This window comes from Asterias amurensis, chromosome 11 (genome assembly GCF_032118995.1).
Source record: "Asterias amurensis chromosome 11, ASM3211899v1".
Lineage (NCBI taxonomy): Eukaryota > Metazoa > Echinodermata > Asteroidea > Forcipulatida > Asteriidae > Asterias > Asterias amurensis.
Window position 1 is genome coordinate 6,119,551 of NC_092658.1, and position 24,166 is coordinate 6,143,716.

General features: G+C 39.3%; 2 protein-coding genes across 2 annotated transcripts in view; one reads left to right on the top strand and one right to left on the bottom strand.

Annotated features, from left to right (window-relative positions):
* LOC139943968 (uncharacterized) overlaps nucleotides 1-13,589 on the bottom strand; it is a 36,355-nt gene extending 22,766 nt beyond the window's left edge. Inside the window, 12 exon segments of the mRNA XM_071940885.1 lie at nucleotides 569-736; nucleotides 3,061-3,201; nucleotides 3,675-3,800; nucleotides 4,761-4,958; nucleotides 5,616-5,708; nucleotides 6,758-6,929; nucleotides 7,615-7,656; nucleotides 7,916-7,964; nucleotides 9,201-9,249; nucleotides 10,277-10,310; nucleotides 10,790-10,898; nucleotides 13,526-13,589. Coding sequence (XP_071796986.1) covers nucleotides 569-736; nucleotides 3,061-3,201; nucleotides 3,675-3,800; nucleotides 4,761-4,958; nucleotides 5,616-5,708; nucleotides 6,758-6,929; nucleotides 7,615-7,656; nucleotides 7,916-7,964; nucleotides 9,201-9,249; nucleotides 10,277-10,310; nucleotides 10,790-10,792 — 1,075 coding nt within the window. The 5' untranslated portion in view covers nucleotides 10,793-10,898; nucleotides 13,526-13,589.
* Nucleotides 13,590-17,875: 4,286 nt separating this feature from the next.
* Nucleotides 17,876-23,935, top strand: LOC139943928 (uncharacterized). The gene is made up of 5 exons (XM_071940823.1): nucleotides 17,876-18,160; nucleotides 18,717-18,933; nucleotides 19,754-20,076; nucleotides 21,766-21,850; nucleotides 22,005-23,935. Exons 1-5 carry the CDS (start codon nucleotides 17,993-17,995, stop codon nucleotides 22,493-22,495), a joined length of 1,284 nt encoding a protein of 427 aa, XP_071796924.1. The 5' UTR covers nucleotides 17,876-17,992; the 3' UTR covers nucleotides 22,496-23,935.
* The last annotated feature ends 231 nt before the right edge of the window (nucleotides 23,936-24,166 follow it).

Below are 24,166 nucleotides of genomic sequence, written 5' to 3' on the forward strand. Positions count from 1 at the left end.
CTCAGATTTAGCATGTAAAACGTATTTACCATAACTTGTTAATAAGTTTTTAAATGCTAAAATAATTTTCACCTCACTGTGACTTGTTTTACTCATTTCTCAAAAACTACAGCACCTCAGTTAGTAATATTTGAAGGGAAGCTTTCTACTATCATTGTATCTTCATACCATAGAGTTATATATAAGAACTAGAGGGCGCACGAGTGATGCTTCGTGCACAAATGCCACGGGACCGCAAGATGACAAGCGCGTAATTCTGCACGCGCGTTGAATATGAAATACACGTTTGAGGTTTTTTTATTGAACGCTCACGCGATGCTGTTTGTTCAACTTACAAAATGGCCGTACAAACACACGCTGTGAGATAGCTGTTTTGTCAACTTAGAAAATGGCCGCCTGCTCGCATACCGGGGCGCGTATATAGGCCAGTGCGCGCTCTAGTTCTTATGTATAACTCTATGCTTCAAACCGAGTAAGTTTAATGTAAATCTGTGGACATTGTGTTTTGTGTCATACAAAAAGTACCCAAATCCTTTTTAAGAAACCTCAAATAACTTTGTATACTTGCCAGGGTTCTCCTTCTTCTTCAGTATCTTGTCGAGCTGAGACTGTCGTTGTTTCCCCGCTGGTGGTTTGTCCAGCATCTTAGAAACGGAGCTTGTTCCAAAGAGTTCACTGACTTTATTCTTGGCCTGTTCTGCCTCTTGGCTCTCCTCTGGTCTGCTACGCCGTCTCTCTGGAATCATCAACAAATAGAACCGGTCGGCCAGAGTTGATATTCAGTTGGATGAAAAGAAGCCAATTAACAATAATAAGAACAATAATAATAAAACAATATTTATATAGCGCAATATGAATACACCATTCCTCAAAGCACTTAACAGCAAAATTAAAAGCATTAAGAAAACAAAATTTCCAATTTAAGCCCACTAACTGAAATATATAAAATCAGGCCAGACCAGCTGTTACCTAAAATAAACCATTAAAAATACCATTACAAGAACAAGTGTTTGTTAGGATTAGGAAAACACATCGACCCCTAAAAAGTTATGAGTTGCTTTTCACAAAAGTAGCGTTCAAAATCTACTGTTCTGCGACATAAAAAAATGTGTCAAACTTAAAAGTGACTTTGACTAATGCATTCACATGGCTTTAATTCTTGACCCTTTGGAGATCAATGAAGATTGATGAAGTCTTGTACCAAAGCGCCATAGTGGCCACAAACCGCTGGAAGAACCGACCTTCATCCACTCAACCAAAAAGGTCAAAGTAAAGGTCATGACCCGAATTGAGATTTTTCTATGTTCAAATAGAATATGTTTTCTCAACAAAAAGCAAATTTGTGCTTCATTTTTTTTGCATCAGACAGAAAGACTTTGCTTGGGACGAAACGTCAGGCCATTAGTTGTGTGTTGCATCTATACCATTAGTTGGTAATAAGGGGTGTCATAGCCGATTAGATAAGAGCAACGAACTCAAGCTCTGGTGTTTCTGCTCAGCAGAGTGTGGGTTCGAATCCCTTGTGTATTCTTGTTGTCATCTCCCACTGGTAATGTGTTTACATTGTTGTTTATTTTTACACGTTTCTCTTACGTTTATCAGCTTATCCTTGTTTGCATACAGTTCAGTGACCACAGCCAATCGCCTGCGGGCATCTTAGGAATCTTGTTTAGGGTGTGGCAAGCCCATAGTTCTGTACGCAACCGGTATTTCTAAGTCATTTCTTTTCCTGGTTTCATTTGGTTAAGTTCGCCGTATTTTCTGTAGTCAACCCCAGCTAGTTTCATTGCCGTTTTCGTAAGTAGTATTTCTTCATTGTATAATATTTAATGTCACTTATTTCAATTGTATAAATATATTGGTTACTGTTAAATTACTTCCTTTCTATTTCGATGATTTGGGCTATTTGGAGTTATTTTCCTGGTTCATCCAAAAGCTGTATATTGAATTATTTGGGATCCAAAATAGATCCGGCACAAAAATTTTTGGCACCATAAGATTTTATGGTGATTTGGGCTATTTGGAGTTATTTTCCTGGTTCATCCAAAAGCTGTATATTGAATTATTTGGGATCCAAAATAGATCCGGCACTAAAATTTTTGGCACCATAAGATTTTATGGTGCCACTGGCAAAGTTGTTTTATTCCTCAAAGTCCTATTTTTGCACCCAACATATTTGTTTCTTAAATTACTTTATTATCATGTGTGTATTTCCCAACAGTTTTGTAATATCTGTATGGTGCCGTAGACTCCTGTTCACTCCTGTTCACTCCTGTAAACTCCTGCACGTTCCCACTGTGTTGAAGTGATTTCCCCGGTAACAAGTGTCAATTTAGTACAGTCTATTGTTATAATTGTTCATCGTTTGATACCGAATTGTTGCGAAGTAGATTTGTTCAAGCTTTTAATAATTGCTTTCTTTAATCCTTCTGGAGACCCCCCGATTGCTTATTTTCTTTAATCTTTTCTGGAAACTATTTACCGTTCATTTTCGTATAATCTTTCCGGAAGCCTTAGATTGCACTTTATTTAATCTTTCCGGAAACCTCTGATTGCGTGGTTTCTTTAAATATCTTTCTTGTACTTTGATTTATTATTGAGTTAATTATGTATTTACATATTAATTATCTATTTCATTGTTTGTTATTCTAGTTCACCTGCTCCTCGCCGAGTCATAAAATAAATTACCGGGTCGATAAACACAATTGTCTACGACTTTTCATTGTTATAAATCAACACGGTGACACTTGAGATTGAATAGCTTATGTGCGCTACGTATTTGGCAGCACGGGCTATATACTCCCCAGGGAGCTGAGATGGTTTAAGGAATGATTTAAGGCCCAGTGACCAGGGGTAATAATGTGGAAGCGCTTTGAGACGGCTTCGGGTGTATCATCATTATCTCGCAACTTCGACGACCGATTGAGCTCAAAATTTCACAGGTTTTGTGCATATGTTGAGATACACCAAGTGAGAAGACTGTTCTTTGACAATAACCAAAGGTGTCCAGTATCTTTAAAACTTTAAGCTCTACAAATTCAAGCTAAGACGTGGACAAACCTCTTGGGCTGGTGCCGAGTCCAAGACTCCCAAGGATGTCTGATTCATCTCCAAAGTCTGCCTCCTTCTCACCACCAATCCTCCCTGACTTGCTTCCTGTGGACAACTCCTTCGTCTTACTACTTGCACTATTACTTCCCACTGTAAACAAGTGTTGGCAAATAGTTTAATAATAAAAATATATCTTATTTAGAGAATATCATTACACTGTCATACGGCAAACCTTACTATATCGTTATGGACGGGCTGGCCTTCTCAAACAATGAAATACAATTTAGACATTTCTTCTTGAACGTAGCCACATACAACTGGGTGTTTTATTTAAAACATAACTCAAATTCAAAAAATACGCCTGTGAACAGTAAATCAAAATGCCAGCCATCTCGGTGACGCACCTGAAGGAGACAGACCACGAGTCAATGTTGAATGGGTCTTTTATACTGAACTTATTACGTAACTTAAACATAACTTATCCAGGTGCACTTTAATCACCATGATCAGTGTGCCGTTAAACCACAGAGTTAAACTAATCACGAATGTGGGCAGGGCGAACACCATCACATACGCCCCTTGTTTGAAAATCCTACTCAAATAATAATTGTTACGAGACTTACCTGTCGACTTTTTGTCCAATCCAAGACTACCCAGTATGTCTGTGCCATCCTCTTCGTCGTCAAAGTCAATGGATTTAGCTCTTGATCTTTTCACCGGTGACGCTTCAATTTTTTCCGGCAGATCATCTGGATACGGAAAACGAAAAAGGAGATTATTTTGTCTTAGGATTCTAGGAGCAACTTTGACAACAATTGTCTCCCTGGTATTTGCACTATATTTTTTATTAATTTTTCAGTGCCTGTTGTTTTTGCATTTTGAACCTAAAATGACCAGCAATTCGGATTTGTGTTTTAAAGGCAGTGGACACTATTGGTAATTACTCAAAATAATTATTAGCATAAAACCTTACTTGGTGACGAGTAATGGGGAGAGGTTGATAGTATAAAACAATGTGAGAAACAGCTCCCTCTGAAGTGACGTAGTTTTCAAGAAAGAAGTAATTTTCCACGATTTTGATTTTGAGACCTCAAATTTAGAATTTGAGGTCTCGAAATCAAGCATCTGAAAGCACACAACTTTGTGTACAAGGGTGTTTTTTTCTTTCATTATTATCTTGCATCTTCGACGACCAAATGAGCTCAAATTTTCACAGGTTTGTTACTTTATGCATATGTTGAGATACACCAAGTAAGAGTTTGACAATTACCAATAGTGTTCAGTGTCTTTAAAGAAAAAACCCAAAATGTATCTTGCTGATTTGTAATTAATTGGCACATCCCAAAGTCAATAGTGTTTCTTGGGTGATAATGCCTCTCGTGATAACATGTACATGTATAGTATGGGTTGTACAAGGTACGTGTACCATTGATGACACTCTTTCAGTACATAAAAAAGATTGTACATGTACGATAACAGCACTTTCTGAACACATCAAATAAGATTGTTCATGCACAACCTTGGGCCTGAAAAGATCAACAAATTTGTTCATGATTATATTTTGTTTAAAAATAATAATTATATTTTGTTTTTATAGCCAAAACAAAAAAATGCTTGTTCTCCAATTTTGACACTTAAAAAACTTTTCCTTCTGTGGAACTTCTACCACTGAGCTTCCATCACGAATAATTCTATCATTTTCCTCTAACCTTTGACCTTGATGCCCTCTGACCTAGAAATGTCATCTTTTGCTGGGTTTTCTTGCTTCGCGGATTCTGGTTTGGATTTTTGGATCGGCTCGTCTTCCCTCTTGGTCATCTTGGGAGTTTTTTTCTTAATCGGTTTCTTCGTTCCTCCGTCTTCATCTTCGGAGAGCAATCCAGCAAGGGGATCTTCCTCATCAAAATCTGGAAGAGCATAAATCTGACTTTTTAAAAACCCTCAGCTGAGAGTCACTGTTGATTCTACTTTCCAGATTTTAACTAGGTCATTGGTTCTCCAAAGTACGATGCACTGAGAGTGTCTAAGTCATTGATTCCCTAGACTGGACCATCCCACATATCTAAAGGGGGGGGCAGTTCCCAGAGTTGGTGTTTTGTATTGGCTGGTCAAAATCTCAGCTTCCCATAAGGACTATGCCCACATATGATCTGGCCCTCTAAATAAAGCACTGGAGAAGGGTATTAAAAACTATTACTTTTTTACACAACTAAAATCCGTTTTAACTCATGTGGACTCAATATTCTGTTTTATTGACAGCGTTTGAAAAGATTTTCAGCAAAGATCAGCTGTTGCTGTTTTTTTTCTTTCAAACATTTAAAATGAAGTCAAGCATCTTATTTATTCTGCAGTGAAACTCACAACGTTTAAACAATGAAAATATAAATAATTCCACAGGTTAATAATAATTATAGTAATAATAAGAATTGTAACGCGCACCTTACTGGGTGTTCAGGCGCAATTAAAACCAAAAACAAAACAAAAAACAAAACAAAGAACAAACAGACACAACAAATTAGTCCTTGAAAACCTGTGACTAAAACCTTGTTACCGTAGTTACTTACCTCCAAAGTCAAATTTCTTGGCCTGAGGTTTGGGTTTACTGGTTCGCCTTGGGCTCATGGTGGGGCTCAACTCACGAGGGCTCATGGCTTTAACTAAAACAAAAATTAGTGTTTGGGTCAGTGTTTGAATCAATGAAAAGAGTGTTGTTAAAGACACTGGACACTATTGGTAATTGTCAAAGACCAGGTAAGGTTTTATGCAAATAATTATTTTGAGTAATTACCAATAGTGTCCACTGCCTTTAATAGCTTGTCAAAATACAAAGCAATCAAAATGCATAATGTGTTCTTGATGTGTAATATGGTAAAGCATCAAAAGGTGTACATTTCAACCTAAAAGCCAAGAAGAGAAGAATAATACAAAGTTGTAATTCAGCTTCATAGATGCATAAAACAATGTACCATTAAACCACTCAATAAATATTGATTTGTTTAATTTTGTTTTAAAGCGCTGATGCAACCTACTCCTGGGGCTGAAACAGGGTTATCCCCTTTACAGTCCAAAGGATGTAGACTTGGGTATCACCCACTAGGAGCCTGGCTAGTAGAGCAGAATGTACTACCATCCCAACGTTTTACTAAGCAATTATGGTTAAGTATCGTTACCGGGATTCAAACCCACACCCTGATGACTAGCCTTAAGAGCTTGAGTCCGATGCACTGACCACTCAGCCCTGACTGTATTGCTGTTTTTTCTTTCTTTTCTTAAAGGATTTAGGTACTTTTTGTAACACAAACCACAATGTCCACAGATTTACATTAAGCTTACACAGTTTGAAGATAAAATGATAGTAGAAAGCTTCCCTGAAAAGATTACATGCTGAGGTGCTGTAGTTTTTAAGAAACGAGTAAAACAATGTCATGAAAATATGTTTTTACATGCTTGAAATAACTTTCGTCTCATGATCACTGAAACGAACTTTTTTTCATGACATTGTTTTACTCATTTCTCAAAAACGACAGCACCCTAGCAAGTAATACTTTCCCACTATCATTATCTTCAAACGGTGTAAGTTTAGTGTTAATCTGTGGACATTGTGTTTTTTTTGTCCTACAAAAAGTACATAGACCCTTTAATGAGGAATTCATCAAAGCCATTACATCTTGGGAAAAGAAACAAACAGACTATCAGTACAACTTACATAACTCATCCTCCAGTGACTTTTCCAACTCCAGGGTATGTTCGAGCGTTGGTTTCTCTTTTTCCTTGGTCTTAGTCGGGCTTTGTTTAGGAGGCTTCTCTTGAGTTCCAGTGCTCCCTGGCCGAGATTTCATAGAAGAACCAAAGAGGGCGTCGTCCATATCGTCCATATCCTGTATTTTAGTTTTTAAGAAAAGCGGAGACACATTTTTATTGTTTCTTAGTAATAAAACCAAGGATGTCTCATAATTGAAGTTAATCACTGCAGCTCGCAAACCCAAGGAAACCTGTATACAAGGGTGCTTGCTGTGTGTGCTTGCTTGGGTTGACCCCTACTGCCACGAGTGTTCTGGGTTCTTTTACATGCACCACCAATCCTAGTTCATGGGGCCCTACGGCTTAATGTCCCATCCGCAGAACAAAGCAATTCTGGTAAAGTGTCCAGAGAGCAACGACCAGGACTTATTCAACATCTCCAATTTCCTCATGTTTTCATCCTTATGCTTATTTGAAACAGATTTCTAACCAACCGTACAGGGATGGCCTAGTCTTGATTTCAAGACGGTCAAATGTGGTCACGAAAAAAAAACATGCTTCCACTAGAGGGCGCCATCATTCCTGTTACGGGAGCAAGTGATTTGTTGGGTGACAGCAGTTTGTTTTTTTGTGACATGATTCGTGGTTAGCGGTTACAGGAATGGTTAGCGCCCTCTGGCAGAGCAATCATAGTTTGGTGGCTTGAAGTATTTTGTGACAGCACAACTGGAGCTTTTTTTTCACAAAGACTAGGTCTGACCCATCAAAAATGACCACAACTTTTGAAAATAAACAAGTTAAGAAATTTCAGTTTTTACTTACAGCTAACATTTTGCTGACATCTGCTTCTGATACATCTGATTCCTTTGGGGTGAAAAGGTTTAAAAACATCGCATAAATGAATAAATATTAAAAAAACCTTAAATATGCTACTTTTCTTTCAAAATAAGATTTTTTTTTCAAGAATAAAAACAGTGCAACCGTACTAAAGACAACTGGACATCAAGTACATGTATGCCTTTTCTTTTTCTCCTCATAATTATACCTCAAATGTTTATTGAAATTATCTATAACTTTCAAAAAGAGTCCAGACATCCAACGCTTCTATGCTAATATAACTTGCCTCTTCCATTTCTGCCGCTAGATTTTTGTAGAAATCATCATCATCGACCCTTTCAGTACGACAAAAAAAACACAAAAACAGTCTGAATAATAAACACATGATACACGTATAAAAAACTGCGTATCAACTAAAATGACCAATGGTTCAAATGCAAAAGGGTGCTAATCGTCTCTTACTTAAATGCTCATAGGCTAAATGACAACACAACTCACAAATAATAATAATATAATAATAATAACAAGTTCTTATATAGCGCATTTCACAATAAGCCGTATCAATGCGCTTTACATTAGTCCCCTGGTCATTGGGCCAATAGACATCCCTTTAATCTTTCTCAGCTCCCATTAGGGAGTACAGCCCCGAGCTGCCGTGGCGCTCCGAAAGCTTTTCATTCACAATATCAACCTCTACCCTCGCAGGTACCTATTTATACCCCTGGGTGAAGAGAAGCAATTATAGTAAAGTATCTTGCTCAAGGACACAAGTGTCTCGACCAGGATTCGAACCCACACTCCGGTGAATTAGCACCAGAACTTGAATTCGATGCTCTTAACCACTCGGCCGCGACACTCTACGGGTTAGGGTAATCACAATTATATGTATTTCAAAATCTGTTTTGTTTTGTCATTTTGCTTCCTTGAAGAAAGATAATAGCTTTAAAATAATTTTTGTCTCATGCTAAAACCGAGCTGAAAATTATTTTTGTGACACCCTTTTACTCATTTCTCAAAAAACTATAGCACCTCAGCAAGTAATATTTTATGGGAAGTTTTCTACTAAAATTGTCTTCAAACTGTGTAAGTTTCATGTAAACCTGTGGACATTGTGTTTTGTGTTACGAAAAGTACGCTTATAAGACAGTGTCTTCATTCCTATTGGTTGAGAGCAACAGCCGGGACAGTTGTGCCACATCATGCGATCGGAGCATTCTCTTATAAAGGAGTTGTTTACCCGAGGGCGGCGGAGGGCCTTACCATTTCATAGCTGGAGGGGTGTTGTTATGAAAGAAATAATTGAACAATTATAATTTTTGCATTTATTTCACTTTTTGACCGAAAGTGTTGATGTTTTTTTACTGAAAAGGTATTTATAAAGGGAAGTCAAAGTGTATTGAATCGGTTTTCAACTAGTGGTTTAAACTCGCCGAGGCCTGGTTCTTGATAATTTATCAAGAACCAGGCCTCGTTGGGATTAAACCACTAGTTGAAAACCTCTTCACCACACATTGATTCCCTTATTATTATCATTAACCTCTGTTGGGTGACCCAACAAAATTGTGACTTACATGTTACTGCTAGCCTTTGATTTCAGATTGGAAGTTCCTGTGCCAGCACCTTCAAAAATAGTTTGCAGAAAAAGCCTGAGATTAAATCAATTTATAACACACCTCTTGCTTGTTCTGTATTCTGGTTGGCTGAAACACGGTCACGTGGGATGAACTAATATAGGCTAGTGAACGCGCGCGCGTGTTTTGCGGGAATAGTACCAGAGCGGGCACTAGTCTTTGCAAGTAGTGCCCGCGGTAACAGCGCTCTCTCTTGACCTGAACCGTGAACAACAACTACAAAACTCCTTTTTTTGTTCTTATTTGACATTTAAAACCGAGCTGTGTTATAAAACACATATTGACTGGCATAATTCGGTAACCAGTGTACGTCTATTCCCCCTCGGGCCTGTGAGTGACCAGAAGAGGGGCCTATTTCCCTCGGCCTTCGGCCTCAGGAAATAGGTCGCTCTTCTGGTCACTCAAAGTCCCTCGTGGGAATAGACGTATACTAGTTACCTCGTTGCCAGTCAATATGTGTATAGTAAATTTGAAACTTCTAATTAGTTCCTGCATTTGCCCCCCCCCCCCCACTCGGCCTGGGTGACTAGTGGACTAGTGAAATTTTCTACTCGACAAGTCAGGTCTCAAATTGTGGCAAGTTCCACACTAGTCTCGACTTATTTCAAGTTGCCAAGATGCATTGCAGCATAGTGTTTGCCGAAGGTGCATAAGTAAAATTCATGCTGTAAAGATTGAAGGATTGTGTAACGGATGCCTGATTGTGTTTCGTAAGTAAATGAACACCCAGCAGGGGTGGATATGTGCGCATTACAAGTCTTATTATTATTATCATTATTAAACTATGTTGTTGTGAATAACCACAATTGGTTCACCAAACAGGTAGTTGCGACTATTTTTTGTAGTTGTCGCAACTATTTGTGTAGTATCAGGGCGGCATAATTAATCAAGTAGTTTGAAAACGGTAGTCGCGACTCAACTCAGCAATCAATAGTCGCGACTACAACACCAGTCACACAAGTCGGCCAGGCTTTCTCTCTACATCAATGTCCTAAACTGTAAGAATTAATATTTACCATGTCTACGACCACGCCCCGGGAAAGTCGAGGCCTGGAAAAAAAGGACAAAGAAGGATTTAAGACAAAAGATTAGCCCCTCAACTGGTAAAATCTCATTATTATAGATGTACTCGGTAAGCTTGGCATGTTGTGGCCTCAAAGCTCTGGTGTTTCTGATAAGCGGAGTGTAGGTTTGCGTCCTGGTCTTGACACTTGCTATGTAACATGATTCGGGCAAGTTTTTGCGTAGTTACGTAAGAGATGGTGAACACCCATACAATTTTTTAGTAGGATTTGAAACTTCGCATGGTGGAAATACAATTTAAGGAAAGGTTTGCGGTAACACCATGTAATGACTATCTCTAAATGAGTTGGATTTTCGGTTAGCAACTTTTGGACTGCTCATACAAGGAAAATGCATCACCAGTGTGATTATGTTCAGGGGGGGGGGGAGGTTTACACAAACTTTAACCCAACACCTTGAAGTATTTTAAAACAAAATCTAACAAATTAAAACTATTCAGCACATACCATTTTAATCAGTGGAAGTCTATTGAACTGTCAAATAAGCCACTGCCTTGAATTGATGATTATTCTATTTGAACCATTCTCCTGATATGTTGTCACAACCAATAAAAAGCTGAAAAATGGGGAAAGCAAAGAAAAGGAAAACAACATATTTTGAAAGTCCATACAAAGAACGCCCCAAAATATTTATTGAATTTGAAAAATATCAAAAATACTTCTTGTGCCACATTGGAAATCAATACTTCAACAATACTACTAGTATTGTGACACTTTTTATAGTTTTATATAGGCCTAGGTTGCTGATTTTTGTTATTGAAATAAAAAACCTGTCATAGTTGCCACGGTAATAATAGGGTAACCGAATATGACAAATTTCGTAAAAAGGAGTACAGCGCCCCAGTTACTAGGTCTAAGGGTAATCCATCCTATTGATAGCGAACAAACCTCGTTTCTAATTTAAGAGTAAGTCTGACCATGCTGACCATGGTATTAAGTCTTTCCCTGTTGTTAGTGACCATGGCATAGGCACTGCGATTGGAAGGTCACTACACTTTCCAGCCAGTGACCATCCACTCACACTCACAGTCACTGTTGTGTTATAGCGCATAAGGTTTATCGAGAATAGCAAAATACCAAGAGAGGGGGTGCTGTTGAACCCACACAACGATATAGGCCAATCATGCCCATGTCGTGCATGACAACATACACCGCAGTAGCAAATGCCCCATCGACCTACCCATAACGCATTGGGGTTCTGAAATCGCGCTACAACTTATGGAGGTGTCCCTTTTGGTCAGTGTTTCTTCCTCCATCCGCTTATCACAACTAGCTGAATCCGTAGCCTTGGACACACGTGGCAAGTGGGGCGAACTAGAGCTATACGGCTATGAACCTCATAAATAGGATAAGGAGAAACACTCCAGTGACACATCACACACATAACACACACAGTGCAGCAACCATGACCAGTATCAGTAACCAGCGGTCCTACTACTTGCCGTCAACTCGCCGACAACTCACTTATGCCGTCAACTCAACCACTCTACGTAGATGGCAGGTATGGATTAGTCTTGACCCAACCCAAGTCGTCAGCAGCGATCAAGTTACATGAAGAGCAGTACATAATACACTACTTTTAGAAACTATAATAAAACGGGGGAGCTTTATAGTTTCTAGAAGTAATACTAGTACACTGGGGTGCGGTACCCATACGTCTTGGGACTTGGCCTTGGGCCAAGACTATTCCGTTTTCAGGAAAGCACTCTCTGTTGTTTATGTTGTACACTACAAGCCCTGTGAAAGAGCAAGATGGCGGCTGACTGACAACCTTGCTGCTTTGCGATAATTTTTTTTCACGAGAACTAAATTGATAAATGTATCCTGGTGTCATGTGTTTTCAGTAGGATAACAGGAAAATTGTTCACAATCAAAAACTAATTTTTTTTTTTTCAAATCATCTATCATTTTTTTTAACAATAACACTTTCACTTCATGGTGTGTTGAAATTTTTACCGTTTTGGTTTCACGTTGCGAGAGACAGTCCGCCATTAACAGTGCTTGAGCATGCACGACATTGGAGCAACGTCACATGTTTTCACACCTTTCATTGGTTGGTATTTTATTGAATATTCAGAAGCTAGTATGGCGGGCAAAGTAAATCAAAAATATTATTCAATTAGTACTTAACAAATTTAATTACATTTTTGTCCTAAGGCATTATGGCTACTATATCCAGAGATATCATAAGGCATGAAAGTAAACCACCCCACCCCCCCTTGATGCACTCACACTTCATAACAATCCGTTTTCCCCCATTTCAGACCAGTAATGTTTGGTTTCAGGAGATAAGAAACCAATCTATGATATTTTCTCTTAAATGTAGACTTAATATTTATTACGCTTATCGGAATTTATAACAGTTATGCAGTAAATAAAAAAAAAAAATTGTTGTCATTTTCACTTAAAATATTTTAATATTTTCCCCACATTTGCGCACCATAGAATCCCAAAAAGTAACCACCTCACGTGATCCATCTAGTGACTAAAGCAGAATGAAACTCAATCTAGCAGATAGTAATTTTGTTTTGAACTTTCGAGGTTGGATGATGTTTCTTTGACTCACTTGAATGTTGGCATAATAGGCCTAATGCACTAGTGATTAGTACCAAAAATCAATCATTTTATAAATGTTGGAGCATAATAACCAACGACAGGAAACTTTATTCTCAGCATGATTAAGCCTGATGAAAATACAGACCGTGAGTAAACTGCATAGCTTCTGTCACCGGTGCAGCTTGCACAATTTTGCGGTAAACAGGAATCAAAGTTGCGGACCGAAAACATATGAGGGTCGATAATGTATGACGCTACGATAGTAAAAATGACCGAAATGTAAGTTGTAAGTAACCTAAAAAATTAGTAAAAATACTTACGAAAAATATCTTTTTAGCTGATAATTTACAATAATTTAAAAACATTTCTATGCTTCTTTTGTGGATTTTAAATGTATACTGGTTGAGTTGACGGCGAGTTGACGGCACAAGCGAGTTGACCGTAACCAGTGTCAACAAAGACAAGAACAATTTGAAATAATAAAAGAATTGAACATCGGCGGTGTGTGCCGACGACAATCAACGACTAGCGATTTTCAACGCATTTCACATTCTAAAGAAGTCGAACACGGGTCTACTATGATAAAAAACAAACTAAAGTTCTCAACATAATTGTAATCTATCTTACCTGTGAATGTTTGAGATGTATTATTTTATTGACAAATGACAGCAGCAGCAGCAGCCATATTTTTCATATCAATAATTTCAATTTTTTCAGAGCGCCCTCAAGCGAGAGAAAATACAGCGAGGGAAACCCTAGACTGGCCCCCTGTCCTTTATCCGCAAGGACACTTTTAAAACAATCGTGATTGAGCCAACTAAATGAAATACCTTCCATGATTGTTGGCTACCTCATCGTGGTTTTGATGGAAACAAAGCAAGCAATTATGAGAAATGTCGAAGAAAGTTTGAAAAAGAAAATTGAACTTGGTAAGAACATAATGGGAGACTTTCGGGACGCTTGGTGGCAGCAGATTACCAGGTTAAAATCGTCGAAGTTGCGAGAGAGTGGAAGAAAAAAAACACCCTTGGCGCACAAGTTGTGTGCTACCAGATGCCTTCAACTCGAGGCCTCAGCAAAGGCCTTTAGGGTTGTCTTGAGTAGCTAATACTTGGAGAATCAGCTTTGTGTCCCATTGCCCATGAGTGGTGCAGTAATGCAGTAGGCCTAACCACCTCTCTTTAGCCTAATTATTATCTCAGCTCAATGCCCGAAAAACCAATGACATGAAAACCAATGAACCAATAAAACAATGTCCTGTTTCATTTCATTTCATACTTTAATTTCACAGGTAAATGCAAAATACAAAGAATAAACGAAAACATATGCATATAGGAAAGAAAACGAAACAAAAAGCACCCTAGATGGATTTCCGAAAAAAGGTTAATTGCTAGCAAGTATCTTCTGATACCACAATTTCGGAAACAGATAATATAAAGTGATATTAGGGACATTTAACACACGGCAGTAAACTCTAAAAGCACATCATAATATGGGCAATAAACAAAATACAAATTTGGTAAAAGAGAGATTCTGGTTACTTACAATTTAAAAAGCACTATGAATATTGAAAATAAAAACACGCAGCAAGGTAGTGGTATTTGCATGGCAACAATGTTAAACAGTTTTTGGTCCAGAGGACTTCCTGGGAAAGGACCAATAAATGATTTTTAAGTGAATTTGTAATGGAGGATAAACTATGTACAAAGTAGCCTTGCTCAAGGCAGTCGAATTATTCACTCCGAATACACTGTGCGTAAAATGTGTGTAACCCCATTGCACGACACGATGCCCCCCCCCCCCCTACACATGCACTATCCGCACGCGTCGGCTGTGTCGGCCTGGCGGCCTCCGCACGGTTAGCGTCTTTTCGGAGTGAATAATGCGACTGCCTTGAGAGCAAGGCTATGTACAAGGCGGCAATTGAACAACACGACCCTTCCCTTGATACAAAATTAAATTAAATTAAATTAAATTAAATTCAATCAACAATTATTTCCATACTGGTCAAAAAAGAGAATAATGAACTACAATTATTTAAAGACACTGGACACCTAGCCTTTGGTAATTGCCAAAGACCAGTCTTCTCACTTGGTAACAAAATAACAAACCTGTGAAAACTTGAACTCAATTGGTCGTCGAAGTTGCGAAATAATAATAGAAGAAAAAACACCCGTCACATAAAGTTGTGTGCTTTCAGATGCTTGATTTCGAGACCTTAGATGAGGTCTCGAAATCAATTAAAATATTTTACTGAGAAATTACTTCTTTCTCAAAAACTACCTTACTTCAGAGGGAGCCGTTTCTCAACACAATGTGTTATACTATCAACAGCTCTCCAATGCTCGTTACCAAGTAAGTTTCTATGCTAACGATTAATTTGAGTAATAACCAATATAGTGTCCAGTGCCTTTAAAGGCAGTGGACACTATTGGTAATTACTCAAAATAATTGTTATCGTAAAACCTTTCTTGATTACGAGTAATGGGGAGAGGTTGACAGTATACAAATATTGAGTGGCTCAGAGTGGAATGGGAGGAATATTATCGCAAGGTAAAATTGGGACTGTTCCATTTCACGAGGCGAAGCCGAGTGAAATGGAACAGTCAAAATTTTACCGAGCGATAATATTCCTTCCATTCCACGAATTAAAGCCACTCAATATTTGTTTTATATAACTGACATATAGATCCTTGTCATTTGATGTAATTTAAAAGTATAACATTATGAAAAATCACACAAATTACTGACAAAAAAAAATCATATAGCGCCGCATGGATCTATCGGAGAACTGGGTTTGACCGGGATACTTTTTGTGAAGCCTCGGCTCTTCATTGCGTTACTGTGGTAAACATGCACACTGGAAGAATTGCAGACGAGATTGGCATGCATGCGGTCCATTTGACGTTGGGCGGTTGTCCATTGTCGTCCCATTCGACCATCTTCATGCTGAACGGTATCCCCGTTGCTCTGCAGTATGCCCTTAGCACTACGCCAGGGTAAGCGATAAGATCATCGGCATCCATGATAAAAGGGTTGGGGTCGAGGTTTTTGGTGACGTAGCCGCAAAGCTCTGAAAGGCATTGGAAACGCCCTGCCATAGTTTCCATCTGTACACCCTGCCACTCCTTTATCACTGCCTCGTCCACCCCGCTGCTTTGTATTCGTAATGGGTCTTTTGGAAAGACGGGACTGTCTTATTGGGATTCCGAATTAGAAAGGTGTGTTGATATCCTCGTGGTATGGTATCATAACCTCTTCCAGCCAACTTCAAGGCAAGTGCAGAATCCTACGCGATAACAAACCTGACCCCTTTGTGTTCACCTTCCAATGTTTCATTGACCCAGGAAAATGTGTTACCTGAGGAGCTATAGGCAAGTTCTGCAGCAGGAAGAACTGACGATCCTTCATCAACTACGTCACCCGTTGGAAATACGCTTTCTGTGCCATAGTAGGCGCGCCGCAGATAAGTGCGGTTCGTAGTAAACGCCACCGTCAAGGCTGATCGAGCGAAATGCAGCCGTGGAACAAGAACGCAACAACACCCACAATAACACGAGGCTGGCCATTAGTTGCCATAATTTGATTCCACTGTGATCCACACGACGTTGTTATGTTATTCTATGAACAGATGTTGAATGATAATCTCTGACTATAGAGTCTATTTCTGTCTCCGTGGGTGAAGGCCGGTTTATAGTCGGTCGCGCGATGGTCGCGCGATGGAAATCTTGACGCGCATTCATAAAAAGACACAGTTTTTAGGCCTCAGTCTTAGGATCGCGCGCAAGATTTCCACCGCACGACCATAGCTCGACCGACTATAAACCGGCCTTTAGGCTCGCACTACAGCGTCGTCCAAATATCTCACTTGCTTTATGATGAAAAATATAAAAGCAAAGCTTTTCAATCCTGACATTGACAATAACATTTTCACATGCTACTGAGGCGAGTCGTATCCGGTCACGGTCTGCCAACTCCCCAACGTACCTTATCCATTGATTCTATACAAGTTATTTTAATAACACTTGTGTTTTTTTGCCAAAAGAGTCCGCATGATGTAGCCTTGTTTAAGGCTCTTTACACAAGCACCGGCCCGCTATGAATTCACGAACTGCACAGATACTATCTGCAAGGTACATAACAGTACTTGATACCGTGGGGTCGAAGCAGGTTTTTTGAGGTTTTTGGAGTTTTTTTTGAGGTTTTGAACCTCGTATTATTATACATGCAAAGAATATGTCATATTCTTCCTGGAAAAGTTAAAAGCGAGACCGGATCGTAGCTAGTCCAGACAGGATACAGCGATTTCCCAATATTTAGAATAAAAGGCAGTGGACACTATTGGTAATTGTCAAAGACTATCCTTCACAGTTAGTGTATCTCAACATATGCATAAAATAACAAACCTGTGAAAATATGAGCTCAATTGGTCGTCGAACTTGCGAGATAATAATGAAATAAAAAAAACCCTTGTCACACGAAGTTGTGTGCGTTTAGATGGTTGATTTCGAGACCTCAAGTTCTAAACTTGAGGTCTCGAAATCAAATTCGTGGAAACTTACTTAAGTGTATGACAAACCTAGGCACATAGAATAGAAGACATTTTCTGTTCGCGTATAAAGTAGACTTTGACTGGCTTTTTAGACCTATGCTGGCTATGATCCAAATATTTAGTATTAAAGACAGGGTGTAATTGTCATTTTGTTCGACAAGTTTATGACTAGTACCTAGATCATACAATAAAATACATTTTCTGTTGGCGTTAGTATACTTTGACTCGCTTTTTAGACCTATGTTGACTATGATAGGGTGTGTCATTATTTTTATTCGACAATAATGTTTTATACCATCAACTTCTCCCCATTACTCGTCACTAAGAAAGATTTATGCTAATAATTATTTTGATTGTCCACTGCCTTTAATGTGTTTTGTGCATATCGACAACATATGATCGAAGTTCAAGTGACATACCCCGCGACTGATTGCCCTTGCTATTCATAGAACATAGGTTTTGTTTTTCCAGTTTGCGTCAGTTGTAGAAAAGGCTCGTACGCAGCTTCGGGGGCCTTATGTTGTTGCGAGCAAGAAAGAGACATGGATTCTAACAACTTGCCTGAAAATCCTCTGATCTGGTCAAAGAAGAACTCAAGCAAAAATGGTTGGCGTTGGTTTTTGGCGGGAACACTCCTTAACCTTACTGTAACATCACTGATTGTTGGGTCGATGCTGTTCTATGTACACGAAGAACTGAAGTATGTTAAGGTAAGTATACTCTGGAACGAGACATTCCTATATTGTTAACGTTATATATATCTGGCATGAAACCAAAGAATGAATTAACAAAAGTGAACTTGATTACTGGTAGCTCGCAACCCTGTTGTGAAAAGTGGAGCATTATGTGACCCAGAAACACTGGGATGAACTCCTACTCTTCCACAATAAGTGTTTTGAGTTCTTTAATGGCATCTTGCTCAAGAACACACGTGCCACGACCGGGACTCAAACCCACACACATGCCAATCAGAAACATAACAGGTTGAGTCCGGTGCTTGCAACCGCTGGGCCTCGTCAAGCCACATAACCAGACTGGTTGACGAGGATGAGCTAGGACACCATGCCGGTAATTAGATTCAATCCAAATCTCACGAGATTTTGACTAATTCCCTCTGGGATAGCTGCCTCTGGGATATGGCTTCCAAATATATATATATACCAAATCAAACAACATACATGCCTAATGTCTAATTTAACAATAATAAGCCAGCAGTGTAAATTAGTGTTTGTTGATCTGGGAAATGTGGGTTTAATTTGAATTTAGGACCAGTTACTTTCACATGAAGACCGATTGTTTATCTTGGAAAATCACGTCATCACAAACGACGCCACTGTGCAACAAGGTACTCCCGAAGTGAATGGTCAGACTTCGAATAAAGCCCAACTGCGAATACGGAGAGATCATGAACCACAGATGTCAACTGAGCACCATGCTGAGGGGAATATGACGTTTCAATCGGGTATTCATACTCCCCAAACTGGTAAGAATTAAAGGAGAAATATGTATGTTAAAGAGTTGTCATTGACACTCGTCAGTAGCAAAGATTAAAAAACAACGTTTGATTTTAGTTTAAAGCTTTCTGATTTCGAAGACTTTACATTTACCATTTGTTAAACAAATGTTTCCCTCTGTATGAGAAAAACTGGAGTTGACAAACCTAAAATAAGCATAACAGCTAATTTGTATTGTTAAAAAATAAATTTAAGTTAAGGACACTAGTTTTCTGGCGATGACAAGGGATTGAGACTCGAGTCAAGTCTATGTTGTCCCCCATAGTGTCCATGTCAGTGAAGGTAAGTGCAGGTTTGACAGGTTTCCTCTTCCCATGCAAAGGGACTATAATGGAAAAGTTTTGGATTTTTTTTGCTCCTGAATCATTTGTTAGTAAAAAGCATCCTTCTCTGCCTGCTTTTTGTTAAGAGCTTGGGCAGGTCCCCATTATATAGGACATTGTTGGTCATATCTTGACCACAATTGAGGTTTAGATCATTCAGTTTTGAAAAAGAGCCTTGTGTAGCACCCGTTTATCTGCTTTTCTAGTTTATGAGTCAGAGTCCATGCATCACAACCGTCTAACAGCACGGAATCTATACTGTTGCAAAGAAGAGGCGCTCTTTTGGATCCTTTAGGAACTTGGTACAATTTCCTCTGGAAAAAATCGAAACATTATTTCGAGGTAACTGAATAATTTCGAGGGAACGAAACACTTTTGAAAAGTCCAATGAGCCCGGTCCTGACATAGTTATAAAGAATTGTTCTTTACAATGATGTAATCCTTGCCCTAATATTTTATATTTCAGACCCACTTCATGGTCTTTACTCTCCAGTGTTAACTTGCCGAGACGGAAAAGATGGGAAGGATGGCAGAGACGGTCGTGACGGAAAGAACGGAGAAGTTGGACGGGATGGGAGAGACTGTCACCCGGGACAACCCACTAGTCCATTACAACCCATTGGACCGGGAAAACCCGGTGAGACAGGATCACCCGGTGAGCCAGGACCACCCGGTGAGACAGGACTTCCTGGTGAGCGAGGCCAACCCGGTAAGCAAGGACCAAGTGGTGAGGTGGGACAACATGGTGAAAGAGGACCACGCGGCGAACCAGGTCCAAAAGGAGAAGAGGTAATTTTTCACAACATCTATAAGTTTTCTCGGTCAAATTCGGCAAATCAGCAGTCAATTTCATTATCGTGCGTTTTAATTAAAGCTGTCTCTCCAGTAATTGTTAGTGCATTTCAAATTCAGAATTCGGCCATTCAATTTCGTTTTGAGTTGAGTCAAATTCCTTTAGCACTCTGTTCAATTTAGCGTATCGTCATCTTTTTCGTGACACACACGCCTCATGAAGCGTCTGCGAATTTGAATGCTGCTTTGATGAATTGAATAACTATTTTGTTAAGTCGAATGACGCAACATTTCATTTGAATAATCATAAAACAAAATCGAATGACCCTTTTCCGTTGCATTCGATTTCGCGCGAAAAAGAATAGCTTGGAGGTTAAATTGGCCGCTCATTTTCCCAAATTGACCGAGAAAACCTATATTAAGTTTTTCACAACTTGATTTCTTGTTTACATGTTCAAATTGCAGCAGGGCACATGTTAAGTTCTTTTAAGAAATCTTATTCTCGTACAATCCCTTTGTAGTAACCACAATTACTTTTTGTTTTAGGCTGTAGTCAAAAATAGACCAAAAAAATAGATATCTTTTGAAGTGCGTGCTAATAACATTATACTGTTGTAGTAATCGTACTCGGCTAGCACAGAACATTTCGATACTTTTCTCAATTAGGAGATAGAATCGATTATGTGGTTCACCGTAAAGAAGCAACGCAATGGCCGCCATATGGTCTGCGTATCAGAGCAACCGTGTACCATCTGAAAAAGAGTCTTAGATCGGGTACGCTGATTTATGTTGTGTCGGTTACAATACTGTTAGATTGCAAAAGTGGAAGCCTTTTACTTGCATTTTGTAAAAAATAGTGTTAATGTTATAGTTTGGTTTCAATGGTTGCATAGAATGAAGGCGTTGTGTGGTTTTGTGGAAAGGTGAAACTGACTATTGATTAATAATTCTTAATTCTAACCAGTTTAAGCACAATTATAGCCATCGTGTGTTTTATAACAATGTTTGCATGTTATTTCTCTTTATTGAGCTAAGTTCGAAATTGGGAACCGAGCGGCCTGGGGGCTCGGCCAACTCTGATTTTAGAGCAGTTTATGCAAGTCTCGCGGGAAAACAACTGAAACGAAGACTATCAATGTAATAAGTTATTGTTTAACTACATTGACACAAAATTTTTTACAATAAAAAATACCCATAGCAATTTGTTTCATATACAATTTTAGCTTTATATATATTATTATAATGCTTATTTCATAAACTTGCCAGTCACGCCCAATTTTGTGCATCCATTGCAAAAGAAGCTTTTAAGCTTTAGCCATATTGGTTATGATAGCAAAGTGGAGCAAAATTCTGAATGGTTTACAAGTATCCAAAATAGAGGTCAAATTGTTATTATATGGTTTCTTAGTTGTACTGTCCCTTCAAATTGGCTAAAATTAACTTTACAGCATTATAACGTTTATAGCCACAAACCAAAGTATTTGAAGAAACATACTAAGGCACACGTAAAAGTTATAGTTGAGACTATTTTGTTGGAGACCACATTTTAATTTGGAACTAATGGTTAAGATCTCTTTAACTGACTTGTCTGTGTGTATAAGGTTCTCAGCTATAAATCCAAAATATTTCATGTTGGATCTCAGATTTCGTGAAGTATAAATAACTTGTTTGTCTATGATATGGCAGGGGCGTAGTTCTTCAGGACCGACATACATTCGGTGGGGAAGAACCGCTTGTCCAAACCAGGCAGGCACAGAGCTCGTGTATCAAGGTAGGTTTTACTCGAACTTAATCGAACTTTAGCGCTACCGTCACAGAAAGTCGATCTCTTGTATTACTACTTATTTACATTATTCACATATAGCTCTTCAGGAGTCCTGCACTATGACAACAATGCTAAATCAAGAGGTATATTTTCTTGACAGGTTATGGTGCTGGTGCACATTATACACATAAGGGAGGGACTTCGGATCTCTTATGTCTCCCAACTGATCCAGATGTACCTGCTTCATACAGAGATGGATTCCAAGGTAACTCACTCCTTTACGGAATGGAATACCAAGTCAACACATTTGACCCATTTTCTCACGAGAATTCCGGAGTTATTCACGACCGTGACGTGCCGTGTGCGGTGTGTCGTCTCGCCAGTCGAGGCACTCATGTGTTATTTCCCGCCAAGAACGAATGTCCTGACAACTGGACAAAGGAATACAAGGGTTACCTCATGTCAGCTAACTATGACCATCACGCGAGGCAGCAAGCTGTATGTGTGGATGAGGCACCGGAGGCTATCCCAGGCAGTCAGGCCAATACTGACGGGGCGCTCATTTACTTGATGGAAGCTTATTGCGGGGCCCTCCAGTGCCCTCCGTATGTTAGTGGTCGTGAAATACAGTGCACAATCTGTAGCATTTGAATAAGGGAATCAATGTGTGGTGAAGAGGTTTTCAACTAGTGGTTTAAACCCAAGCCTGGTTCTTGATAATTTTACCGAGACGAAGTCGAGGTAAATTATTAAGAACCAGGCCTCGGCGGGTTTAATCCACTAGTTGAAAACCGATTCAACACACTTTGATTCCCATTCATAAATATCTTTTCGGTCAAAAAACATAAACACTTTTGGCCAAAAAGTAAAAATAAATGCAAAAATTATAATTGTTCAATGATTTCTTTCAACACAACACCCCTCCAGCTATGAAATGGTAAGGCCCTCCGCCGCCGTCGGGTAAACAACTCCTTATAAGGGAATGCTGTGCGCGTCGCGGGTATCGCGTGATGTATCACAACAGTCCTGTCCCGGTGTGGCGGTTTCAACTTTCCGCCGTGTTCAGTTTTCCGAATGACCAAATACGGTAACATGACGTCATGTGATGCCTGCGCACAGCAAGCGAAAGTAGTCAATTTTTAGTGCCGTATTGAGTCATCCGTGTTACTCTCCGGTAGCTGTCATGGCTGCGTCCCGAGTACAACGAGCGGCGAACGCGTGATTCGTATGAGAGAATTTGGTGTGAAGACCAAGCAAATTATCCTGCATTTAACCAGTGGCACAAGCAGTGTGACCTGCATAAAGTTGTACGCATGAATAGGTGTAAAGATGGGGCAAAAGAATGTGACTAAACAGAAAAGAATCGTAATAGAAACAGTTTGGGGTCACTGATAGAACTACAGTAGTCGCCAGGGTACTCGCGGCGGTATTTTTGTCTGACTACGTCACCCGGAAAACTGAACACGCCGGAAAGCTAAAACCGTTCGAACAACGTGCTGAAATGTCCGGCTACGTCACCCCGAAAACTAAACACGGCGGAAGACTGAAACCGCCACACCTGCCGTTGCTCTCGGCCAATAGGAAGAAATTGTCTTATAAGCACCCTTGAGGGCGTGTGTGAAGCAATTTCACGTGATGCAAACAATTTATAGTATAAAGAGAAGAGTTTGCCGGTTTTTATTAGTAATCTATTTAGCCATTGTACTGGAACAAAAACTATAGGACAAGAATACTCGCCGCTGAAAGCGAAACCAAACTATTACAAATACGCCAATTGGATCAAGTTTGTATCTTCGCTCTGCGCAAGCGCCTCATCTATAGGTGCTGGGGAAGGGTTGACGTTTGTTTACATGCGCATTGTGGCATTCAATCCTCCTGACCTGAATAAACCCTTAGACTTTATTCAAGTCCCGTTCTCCTGTGAGAGGTTCCTAAAGCATATTGCGCCATGCGCCAACTATAGCCAACTAGCAAACAGAGCATCAAAAAACAATAGTTTTCTGGCGATGGCACGGGAAAGGGACTTGAGTTAAGTCTAAATAAACCCCTGGTTTACACCTGTCTTCATGTTAACGAAAGATTCGATTTTCATTTTTTTTTTGCCCTTTTGTGTAAGTCCATGATTGAAACTAATGATTGTCATTCTTTGCGTTGTATTAAAAATATGACTCGATTCCAATTTCAGTTCTTACTTTTGGTTTCAAAAGGATCGTTAACGTTCTTGTCGTTGTTGGACTCCCTTGATCAAATGAAAAGGTCATTACGGCTAAAACAAAACAAAACTTGTCTGAGTAATAACTTTAGAAGGATTTAGCGTATCAA